Source organism: Sinocyclocheilus grahami, unplaced genomic scaffold (genome assembly GCF_001515645.1).
Source record: "Sinocyclocheilus grahami isolate Dianchi unplaced genomic scaffold, SAMN03320097.WGS_v1.1 scaffold782.1, whole genome shotgun sequence".
Taxonomy (NCBI): Eukaryota; Metazoa; Chordata; class Actinopteri; order Cypriniformes; family Cyprinidae; genus Sinocyclocheilus; species Sinocyclocheilus grahami.
In genome coordinates this window covers 156820-169192 of record NW_015505961.1, presented here as the reverse complement: position 1 = coordinate 169192, position 12373 = coordinate 156820, and the positions used below count along the sequence as shown (strand labels likewise).

The following is a 12373-nucleotide window of genomic DNA, read 5'->3' as shown; positions in this document are numbered from 1 at the left end:
TATATATATATATATATATATATACACACATATATTTTGTCAATTTGTGTATAAATTATATTACATTCATTTTTATTTAATTTCATAAAAAGTTTAATGTAAAAAAGAATTATGTAATTTTTGGGATATTTTATATACATTTTGTCAGTTTGTATATAATTTATATTAATATTAATTATATTATATTAATTATTATATCGTTTTTATTTAAATTTGTAAAAAGATTAATGTGAAAATATCAGGTAACAAATAATATTTATTTATTATAAAAATGTTGCAATATATATATTTGTCAATTTGTATTTTAATTTGTATTTAATTTAATACAAAAGATACAAATGTGAATGTTCCTTATTATAATTTACACGAGAAACAGGATAAAACTGCGATTAGAGCACCCCTTACACACACTTGCTAAGCTCAGAATCGATTCCAGAGAGAATCACGATGCATTCGGAAGATCTCAGAATCAATCCACGAATCGATTCTGCATCGATTTATTGTCGCAGCCCTAGTGAGCAGTGCAGTGAAAAGCGTGTCGGCTTTGATTTAGTATTTGATGTTTGACCTGTGCAGTTCCTCTCCTCCATGGTGAGGGCGAAGCCGCTTTCGCAGCGGCATTTGAAGCTCCCGATGGTGTTTCGGCACGTCCCGTGAGTGCACAGGCCTTTGAAGACCTTACATTCGTTCACATCTGCAGAGAAACACAGGCTCATAACCTCATTATTCAACACAGAGAAAAATCCCTAAAGAGTTTGAGTGTTTTTGTAACCAAGAAATACTTTGGGGACAAAATTGCAGAAAAATGCACAGAAAACCAAAAATAGGAAAATAAATAAATAAATATTATTATTATAAAATGCCAAAATGTTTCTTTTCTTGGCTAGATAAATAAATCATTATATTTCTTTATTAGAATTGTATTTATATTTAAATAATAATTATAATTTTATATATATATATATATATATATATATACACACATATATTTTGTCAATTTGTGTATAAATTATATTACATTCATTTTTATTTAATTTCATAAAAAGTTTAATGTAAAAAAGAATTATGTAATTTTTGGGATATTTTATATACATTTTGTCAGTTTGTATATAATTTATATTAATATTAATTATATTATATTAATTATTATATCGTTTTTATTTAAATTTGTAAAAAGATTAATGTGAAAATATCAGGTAACAAATAATATTTATTTATTATAAAAATGTTGCAATATATATATTTGTCAATTTGTATTTTAATTTGTATTTAATTTAATACAAAAGATACAAATGTGAATGTTCCTTATTATAATTTTATTTATATTTAAAACATGTTACATTATTTCTATTATTATTTGTAGGGATAGTTTGGCTTAGTCTTTATAATATACAGTATATTGTTATATATATACATAATATATACATTTCATATAGAATGTTTAACTTGTTTTATTAATATAATATATGAGAAACTATTTTTATTAATATATTATTATAATATAAATTATATAATTGTCAGTTTTCAAAAGTACTGAAATGAATGTCAGCAATAATACCAGTATCGGCAATTTTTAAAAAGTATCAGTATTAGTGAGATATTGGAAGCCGATCAATTTTTCTAAAAAAAAAATGCAAATGTTGTATAATATCGGCCAATATCGGTTATCGGCCAAAACAACATAATTATCGGTATCATATCGGTTAAAATTTTCTATATCCGCTCATCCCTATGAATAAATGACAGACAGCTGTGACGCTGCACCTTTGTAGAAGGGTCGTCCCGTCAAGATGTCTCCTCGGTTGGCAATTCCAGGTCCCCGCGGGCAGATGGTCTTGAATTCGGGTGTGTTTGGTTTGGGACAGGCCTCACAGTCCACACCCCATGCCGCTCCCACCGTACAGCAGCACATATCCACGCGATACCGGCCCGGTAACGGCTCCACGCACTCGTCCTCGTCCCATTTCATATAGCACTGCTCGCTTCGGATGTCTACAGGACACACAGACCACTGTAAATCACCACTGTTTGGTTGGCACATGTTGTTAGTTACAAAAAAAAGAACGGGTTTGTTTTGGATCAGTTGTCCTAAATCATCATAAATCAGAGGTTGACCGTTTCTGTTTTTGGTTTAAAAACATATTCATGTTGATGTATTATGCTGTCTGCAACCAATAAATCAACTAAACTAAATAATTTGAGAAACGAATATGTTTCCATACCAACACATGTTCGTCCGGCTCCGTCCAGTGTAAGTCCCTCCGGACACTCGCATCGGAACGAGCCCTGCGTGTTCACACAGCGTCCGTTTGTGCACACGCCGGGAAATACCTCGCACTCATTAATATCTAAAGACAGAGCAGAAATGGGATGCATCATCATACAAAGCTCTAGATAGATAATATTGTTAATGCAGCAAAGGATTGTGGGTAACACGTACCTTCACACACAAGTCCCTTCATGCGAGCGAAACCTTTCGAACAGGCTGGATCTGTAGAAAATTCATGTCAAAAACTTTGTTTTGTGTGTTAAAGATTATGTCTTTAAAGCAAACATTGGTTCATTGGTTCGTTAAGCTTTTCATTAATACATTACATTTTGGCTTAATTAAATTTGGCTTTACATTTTTTTTTTCCAAACATTAAAACTTTCACTCTTTTTAATACATATAAATTTAATTTAATATAAATAAATACAAATTAGCAATTAATATACAATATCTAAAAAAAACTACAATTATTGAAACATAAATCAAATAATAATAAATAAATATAATTATTTGTTATCTAAAAGTTTCGCAATAATCTTTTATTAAATGAAATAAAAATGAATTAAATTAATATAAATTGTAAACAAATTGGCAAAACTTATATAAAATACACAAAAAATATAATTATTATTGAATATAAATGAAATTACAATAAAGAAATATAATTATTTAAAAGTCAATTACCTATGAAACCAAACGAGCCCTTTTTTTTTTTTTTGCATTTTTAGCATTGCTTTTTGCATATGAACTAACCAATTTTGCAGCGTTCACATGGGCTTCCCCAGGCCGCCCCCAGCGTAGAGCAGCACTCGGACTTCAGCGTGGCCCCGTTTATATTCACCTCACAGCGGTCGTCCTGGATGTTTAGCCAGCAGGTTCCTTTCATGCTGTCTGCATGGAGCAAATACATGAAAGAGAACCAAAAAAGCATGACAATGACAAATGGACATTCTGACATTTGGAGTGGCTCCCCTGCGGAGTCATTGCATTTCTGCAGATATATAAAAACTCTGATATCTAGCGGGATGGGATCACAGTGGGCATTCATGCTGAAAGCACAAATGCGTGACCTATTGCCTTCATACTCCATTAATTTCAATCAAACAACGTTTGGTTTCAGACAAAGAATGAAAACCGCCTGGCTAGAAATTAATAAAAGTAACAGAATGCTGTTCAGTTACCTCTGAAAACAAAATAAACATTGACACGCACACCACTATTGCTAATGTTGCATCATAAATGTAAGTAGCGTTTGGTTGCGTATTTAACAGTTGCATTTTAAACGTTTTAAAAAACACATTTAATAGCCACTAAACTATCCATAAGAGATCCACCAATCTCGCTGTTACCATGTAAACACTTCTGTTAGCCTAAAATGACTTTTCGTACTTACCTACGCAGATGGTGTTGGTGGAGTCCAACTTGCTGCCGTGGGAACATTCACAGTTGAAGGAACCGGCTACGTTGCGGCACACACCATTGATGCAGGGGTTGGAGTCGCATTCGTTGATGTCTGAACAAAAGAATGACAGGTAAGAACGAAAGATACAATGTATATAATTTTATGTGAAATTTACGAAAAAACATAAACGAACGAAAAAAAAAATTGTCATAAAGCAACCTTCGCAAGTCTCAGAGTCAGCTTTGAAGGAGAATCCTTTGGGGCAAGAGCAAGTGTAACTTCCGGGCGTGTTTCTACACATGCCATTGTCGCACAGTAACCGATTCACCAAACATTCGTTAATGTCTGAAAGATACGCAAAAAGTTAACAAAATTCTTTAAAACACAACTACTACTCATAGGTTTCAGAGCAATGTTGTACAAGAAGTCTTTTCTACCTAAAACATAGTTGAAGCTAAGTTTTGCTACCTAATAAAAAGTTACGTAATAAAAAAATTTACGCAACTTACCCACGCAATTCTTGCCGCTAGTGTCGGACTCGTAGCCGATGTTGCAGATGCAACGGTAGCTCCCGCGCAAGTTCTCGCAGATCCCATTTTGACAGATGTCTGGATCCAAAGCGCATTCGTTGATGTCTGCGAAGAAACCGAATCTAGTCCGTTAGCATTTAGCATTCATAAACGATTAGCAAATTAGCGAAAACAGACTTACCTCGCCCGTCTGTGGTGATTCCAGGTCCACTGCTGCACACCGCCTGAAACTCGGCTGCGAACAAACAAACGGCATTAGCCACCTGCTGGCACACATATCAAAGCTAACATATGTTGCATTAATATTAAAGTATCGTTCGCGACTGGAAGGTATATCGTGGTTTACCAGAGTTGAATGCCGGGCAGGGTTGGCAGGGTTCTCCGAAGCCATGTTCAGGGTTGGCGCAGCAGCATTCCGACTTCGTCACTGCCCCGGGGAATGGACGCGAACACGTGCCCATCTTTATTGCGCCGTAGCAGGTGGTGCGCATGTGGGTGTCCACGCAGACGCGGCCGTCCACGTCTATGGCTAGTCCTGGCGGGCACTCGCAGCGGAAAGAGCCCTCGGTGTTCACGCAGCGGCCGTTCATACAGATACCTGAGGTCTGGCATTCGTCGATGTCTGTCAGAACAAAACGAAGAAGGAAATAGCGCAAGCCATTAGAGAATAACACGTCAAAAACGAATAAAGATGTGAATGACGGTCAAAGGATGCGACAGTTTGTGACATTTTATGTCACTGACATGAAAGACTAATGTCAAACGTGTACCAATGATATACAAATATACGCAAATGAGATTGAAAAGTTCCAATGAGAGAATGATTTTCTGAGAATAACAACTTAAATTTTGGTCACTAAAGACATTGATAAATGACAGAACCAAAGACGTCTCAAGATGTGTTGCATTAGAACTGTAATCAAAATTAAGAAAGAAAATGGAAATTAGATTTTAACGATTCCTGCATCTTGTGACTGTTCGCTGTTGACGTCAAATATGCACCAATGACATGCAATTATACGCAAAGCCATTTTGAAGAGCTGCACTGAAGAACAATGTTCAGAGAATAACGACTTTGGTCATTAAAGACTTCATTGACAAATGAACACCAGATATGAAAATTAAAGACACCTCAAGACAGTTTTGATGTCAAACTTGCAAAAACGTGCAATTGAAAATTATAATTTTGCAGTTTAGCATTTATTTCATTCATAAAACTATGGCAAAACTCTGAAAATGTTCAAATGTTAATCGATGCCTGTCAGAATTTAACGAAGACGAAAATATCGTAAAATCCATAATGAATAATGAAAAAATAACAAACGGTCACCAAATGCGACAACCGAAGACATTCTAGCTAGTTTGTTATTTATTGTCAATGACATCAAATATCATTGGTTCTTGTGACTTTATGATTGATGCCGAAAATGTGCCAATGATGTGCAAATATACGCAAATGCAAGTGAGACCGAAGAGTTTTCAGAGAATAACGACTTAAATTTTGGTCATAAAAGAATTAATTGACAAATGGTCACCAGATGCGAGAACCAAAGACGTCTGAAGAAATCAGATTTGACGTCAAACTTGCAAAAATGCGCAATTGAAAATTTGATTTTAGCAGTTTAGCGTATGTTTCATGCACAACACTATTGCAAGACTATGAAAGTGTTCAAATGTTCAAGAAAATATAATAAACCGAGCAACATGAATAATAATGAATAATGAATAAATAACAAATGGTCACCAGATGTGAGAACCAAAGACGTCTGAAGAAATCAGATTTGACGTCAAACTTAAAAAAAAATGCACAAGTGGAAATTCGATTTTAGTGATTTAGCATCTGTTTCTCACCAAAAACTATTTCATGACTTCAGACACTTGGAATATAGTGTTTAGAGTCGATTTTTGTGGCACTTTTATTTTGTCCCTCAAGTATTTTGATGTTTTTAGGTTTAATAATCCCAGAAATGCTCACCAGTGCAGTAGCGTCCATTGGGCGCCAACGCAAATCCAGGTTTGCAGATACACTTGAAGCTTCCGTCTTCATTTATGCACATGCCGTTGAGGCACATGTTGGTGGTGGCACATTCATCATGATCTAGAGGACAAGAAAACACTCTCAATGTTTCTAAAAAAAAATACACTATAAACAAATGCTGGATATTCAGTTTTGTTCTTGGACTAACTGTATTCATCAAAATGATTAATTCAAAATGTTTATTTTGACCTTCTGACACCCTCCACCCGCCCCAAACTCCAAAAGAGATTTACAAAACATTTAAAACCATTTTAAGCACTTTAATGCAGGATTTATAGTATATAATCAAATAATCAGCAATCAAACAGGTGACGCATCTAATTTTGTGTGAATATTTAAAAATACTGAGTGTAAAAACATGGGGGGGAAAAAATAAATATATATATATATATTAGGTGGTTCAGAGTTTGTTAAAGTTGCAGTTGAAGCGCTTACCGACACAGTTCTTCCCGTCAGGACTGATTTCAAAGCCAGCATTACAGATGCACTGGAAACTTCCATCCGTGTTCACGCAGCGTCCGTTACGGCACATAACGCCGTTCACGATACACTCGTCAATGTCTGAAGCAACAGGAACAGATTAGTTACAGTCATCCTTTAGAGGGCGCTGGGCCATGTGAAGTGAAGTTGTGCTGACTTTCATCATGATATTCATTATAAATGGATTATTCACAATAAACGGTGTCATTTGAGTGACACTGAGCACAGTCACATTATTTGGTAGATTTAATTCTGGATAGTGTGTAACGCAAAATGCCTTTAAAAATATATTTTTAAATAAAGCTGAAATAAAATAAAATATAAATATTTGATATAATATTTGATCAAATATAAATATAAATTATATAATGTTTATATATATATATAAATACATTTTAATTGAAGTTAAGGTTGACATAAGCAAGTTTAAGTTGAAGTATTAAAATTACTAAAAATAAAACTGAAATAAATTCATTAAAGCTATATATACATTTTAATGTTCTAAAAATGTATAAACACATAAAATATAAATATATGAAGATAAAAACATTAAATACCCAAATATAAGCACATAAAAATTACTAAAACGAACTAAAATGAAAAGTGAAATATACTAATAGTAATAAATAATACTAAAATAAGTCATTTATAGTAATATTAGCCATCTTGCCTCCATTCAAATTTCAATGGGTCATATAAAATTAACTAATTAGCTCAAATTAAAATATTATGCATTCGCTGTTTATGTAGCATTTGTTGTATTTTAAGCGAAAAATAATAACAAAACATGAAAAACAGCTAAATTAACATACTTTACAAGTAATATATATATGTAACTATAATTAATGTAAGCATTTTTGCATTGTAAGCAAGAAATTGTTCAAAAGAATGAATAAAAACTAAATTAATAACAGTATAAATAAAATAATAGTGTAGGCATGGAGCACAAGATTAGAAAATTATATAATATAATTATCTTTTTCTGCTTTAAAGTTGTTGTTTTTTTTTTAGCCCTAAAGACTTTGGAATGTAAATATGTTAGCATTAAACATGTTCTAGCTCTAAATTGAGACACCACAGAAATGTTTTTGGCATATAATAGAATTATATCATGCCACAAACCAATGCAGGCCTGTTTGGTGGGAGTTCCCTGATATCCCTCGTGACATTTGCAGTGATACGATCCTTGTGTGTTGACACAGTCTCCGTTCACACACGGGTTACTGACGCACTCGTCCACATCTGAGGGTAGAAAGCAGATGTATGAGAGACACTATTAATCAATAATAGGTGCTAAAATATTGACAAAATCAGCTGTTTATAACCCTCAGGCCTGTGGAAGTCAAGCACACCGCCTACAGATGGCAGCAGAGGACATTTCAGATCATGCCAGCATTCAAGACACTGACTGTTCTTGACAGAAAGATGAATGCACAGGTTTACCGATGCACTCCCCGCGCACGTCCTGCCGGTATCCCATGTTGCATTCGCAGCGGTAGCTGGTGGGCGTGGGAATGCAGCGGCCGTTCAGGCACAGGTTGGTGAAATGCTTGCACACGTCGATCGTAGTCTCGTTCAGCTGGCCTGAGCACAAACAGGAAAACACCACTGAGTACTTAGCTTCGGACGGTTAGTTGGAGGGAAAAGCTGGCAGCTGGCAGCTTCCACTCACTGATCTGAATCTTCAGGCCACCGTTGCCTCCGTTGCCGTTTCCGATGGTGTGCTCGCCACCGTAAATGTAGCCGCCGCCGTTTCCGTTCTGCGAGGGACCTTTGCCGTAGCTGCCGATGTTCAGACCGCCGTTGCCGTCGTGGATGGTGCCGCCGCCGTTACCGGTGGCAAACGGAAGCCTATGGATGCACAGTCGCCTGTATTCATCTGCAAATGAACAATAGATGCTTTTACACTATACCAGCGGAAATATATTGCAATTTATACAATTCCTACAATTTATAGAAGTTGCAAATTGCAGAAATTCCTATGTATATTCCTACTTTAAATGCAAACTTTTTAATAACTATAAAATAATTGTATTTTTCAATATTAATATTAAATATGTAACAATGCTATTATATATGTTTATTTATAATGATATTATATATACATATTTATAATCATAATCTATATTTAAATAATATTTATTTAAATGTAATAGTTTGCACTTAGGAAGTAGGAACATACGTAGAAATGACAATAAACTAATAAAAAAATATAGAACATTATATATATATATATATATATATATATATATATATATATATATATATATATAGTTTATTTCAAAGTCTATGTATGTTCCTATATATTTTTCAACTGTTACATTTAAATTTATAATATATATTTTATTTATATAATGTATATTATTTTATTATATACTATTTTATGTGCGTACACTAAAATAATATACAATGTATAAGTTTTGAACAGACTTTTATGGACATGAATATATTGTACTGTACTATATATATATATATATATATGTAATATTTTTTTAAACATTAAACAAATAATTTCATTAAATATAGATAATATAAACTAAGATCTACTTATAAATCATTCAATACATGACAAACAATTAAATAATGAGCAAACTGAGTTTTGCTTGCGCATTAAACGAAAGCAGAAAAACCAAGGATTTGGCAGCCGCTCCTGCGGAAGACACACGACGGTGTCAAAGAGGAGGGAAGAGCGTAAAACACACAGGTGAGAAGAAGTGGGAATGAAAGAGAACATTTTATTATCCCGAGGGACGGTCGCTTTGCTGACCTGACATGTATTTATCGTGATTTTGTGGTGAGGTACAGCATGTCTGGAGCGATTCTTCAAAGAGCGCTACATAAAGGTCAAACGCTCGCACATCTGAAGAAATTCCTCCTTTGAAATTATGTTTTTATTGTAATACAGTACGAGAAGTATCAACACTCATTTCAGCATATCATGAAAGGATCATAATGTACTTTAAAATCTGTACAGTTCAGAATTACATGTCTTGTAGGAGTATGCTAACATACAGATGTTAGCCTCAAAGATAACTGACATGGACTATAAACTTCAAAAAAGCTCTATAAGTTATAAAAAGCTCATTTTAAATGTGTATATACATTAAATATCTTTTAGGAATATGCTAGCATACAGCCATTCACCTCAAAGCTAATAGACGTTGAATAAAAACTCTAAAAACCACTGACAACGTTCAGATTTCTAGCATTAGCAATAGTAACTGTGATGGTTGACGCCTTAGCTGTAATGCTAGTGATTAGCATAAGCCCACTCACCGGATCCTTTGACGGGGCACATCTCTGGGATGTGTCCGAGTGCCCAGCAGCGGCCCGAGTCGCAGCAGCACTGCATCTTTGTGTACTGACCGGACCGTTCGCTCGCGCATCGGCCGTTAGCTAAAGACGAGAAACACGTACCGACCCGATGATCTGTGAAAGAGAACGAGAGAGATATCAGAAATGCTACTGTTTTTGCCTAGTATGCATACTGTAAACAATATGTGAATTTCGTCAAAATGAGCAGTATGAAATAACAGTATCCCACAATGCAATGCGCTCAACTTGGCCTTTCATTTTAAGTGAGAGACAATAGGTGCGTCCCAAATCGCGTACTTATGCACTATTCTATGACATTTTGTGGTATAAGTAGTGTGTTCACACTGAAAATTCCAAAAAGAATAAGTGCACTTTAAATACCCGGATGATTCACTTAACAAAAAGAACTAAGTATGGAATTTTGGACACTTCATGCACTCAACTGTCGCAGCTTTAATTATGTTGCGAAGATGGAGGGACTATCAGACTTTGATTACTCAAGACAAAATAACCTTATATAATTCATACTCTACATGGTTGAGTGCATAAGTACTTAGTGTATAGTGCATCATTTGGGCCACAGTTATTGACCTGGAAATAACATAAAATATTATTTTAACTCCCCTTTTTGACTCAAATTGCCAAAAGTGATGACATTTATACCAATTTATTAACTCCAAATACCACAAATGCTTTTCTCGCAAGTACAGTCGCACTTCGCAGGAAGTCAGGTCCATGCGTGCCCTTTTACACAGTCCCCTAGTAGGAAGTTAATTTATGAGGTGGGAGCCTGAGAAAGCCACCGGAGGACCGAAAGCATACAGGCTTGAGATGGTACGTTTCACTCAGTCAAGGTCAACGAGGGGGGCTGGTTGTGATAGGGTGCGTACACTGCAACATTAGCGTGAGCAAACCATGTGAAAGGGGGGGGTGAGAGTCGATTAACTCGGCTAATGAGCCAGCACTCTGCCATAAATCAAGTCCATGTGGAGTAATCTCAGCCAATTACGTCGGACATAAGAAACCCTTCGTCTGGAGGTTGCAGGCGCACACTCCCGAACTGCAGCCTCCTGGGATCGACCCGGCCTGAGGGGTGCAGGGTGGGTTTCGCAAGCATGGTGATGGGAAACTGGCTTCAATTGGAACCAGACCTTCTCTCGAGCCTCAAAGAGAGATTTTTCGTGTTTGCATTGGGGCCCCGCGGTGCATTAACGCTGATTAGCGTCAGGCTAAATGACTCCCCACGGCCTGGTTTTGCACGATACAAAGCACCAATGCAAAGATACCACAAAACTTTAGTGCTGCCTTTGGTTTCTGTCCTAAAACAATGTCTAAATAGCTTGTTGTTGGTTACTAATAGCATGGTTCGCCTTTAGAATAACATGCACTGATGAATTGCGCACAATTGTGAAAGTCAATTTTGATTTCACATCAACTTTTGAACATTCTCCCATGACATCATGCTCCCAAAACCATTTTGGCTTCCTTGTTTTGTATGTCAACATGTAGAAAATCATGCGGGCTGCCCGCATTCTCCACTACGACGGGATCCATATGTACAGTGAACGTTTGGCGTAAATTCACACGGGTTTCTGGGAACAAATGAAGGCCACGTCAATGCATCATCCAGGGCCGATATCTCACGTTTCTTTATTTGCACCCGGGGACCCTACAGATCACGGGGTTACGAGAGACATATGGGGTGGCGGGAGTGAGAAACTCAAGACGGCGTGTATAAAAAGAGAAGGGAGTGTGGGAGAAACGGACAGTAAAGAGAAAAGACAGAGGCGACGCCAGAGTCAACAGTGCCTCTGCCTCACTGTACTGGAATGTTAGCAGGAGGAAATAGCATCCATGTGACTCTGTTTTCACCGTTGTCCTCTGGCGTCTGATCCCCCGAGACTGGATGAGACCGCGCGAGACCTGTTCACCAAAAGAAACCAACAAACTCTCTCCATAACCAAACTGAAGTCTCAAACTAAAGCCTAAAACTTTGGATTGCGTTTTTAAAGGCAGTGTGTAATGGCATCACATTTAAATACATTTACATCTGCCTGTGCATTTGACCTTTGTGACGTCAACAGAAAAAATGTAAATTGTTGCATTCATGAAATCACCAAACAAATTTCCAGATATTTGTAAAACCAAAGAATTTTCTCCATGTGTTTCCCAAAATGTTCTGATGAAAGATTACGAAAGCAATTTTTTTTTTCTCTTACTGAAAGTAACAATAATTGTAAGATGAGCATGAATATGACATATTTTACCTGAACAATTTTCATTTGTACAAAGTTTCATTTGTATGTAAACTGTTGCATTCATTAAATCAACCAAATAAA

The 12373-nt window shown here is 35.9% G+C and overlaps 1 protein-coding gene across 1 annotated transcript in view; it reads right to left on the bottom strand.

The window, feature by feature from the left end:
* The window catches only part of fbn2b (fibrillin 2b), an 86374-nt gene that overhangs the window by 41211 nt on the left and 32790 nt on the right, over positions 1-12373 (bottom strand). Inside the window, exons 10-25 of the mRNA XM_016246061.1 lie at positions 9996-10148; positions 8392-8598; positions 8163-8303; positions 7842-7961; positions 6675-6800; positions 6177-6299; positions 4548-4823; positions 4383-4436; positions 4181-4306; positions 3891-4016; positions 3663-3782; positions 3023-3160; positions 2441-2491; positions 2223-2348; positions 1765-1992; positions 569-694 (exon numbers count right to left, since the gene is read on the bottom strand). Coding sequence (XP_016101547.1) covers positions 569-694; positions 1765-1992; positions 2223-2348; positions 2441-2491; positions 3023-3160; positions 3663-3782; positions 3891-4016; positions 4181-4306; positions 4383-4436; positions 4548-4823; positions 6177-6299; positions 6675-6800; positions 7842-7961; positions 8163-8303; positions 8392-8598; positions 9996-10148 — 2241 coding nt within the window. The remainder of the gene's footprint in view (positions 1-568; positions 695-1764; positions 1993-2222; positions 2349-2440; positions 2492-3022; positions 3161-3662; positions 3783-3890; positions 4017-4180; positions 4307-4382; positions 4437-4547; positions 4824-6176; positions 6300-6674; positions 6801-7841; positions 7962-8162; positions 8304-8391; positions 8599-9995; positions 10149-12373) is intronic.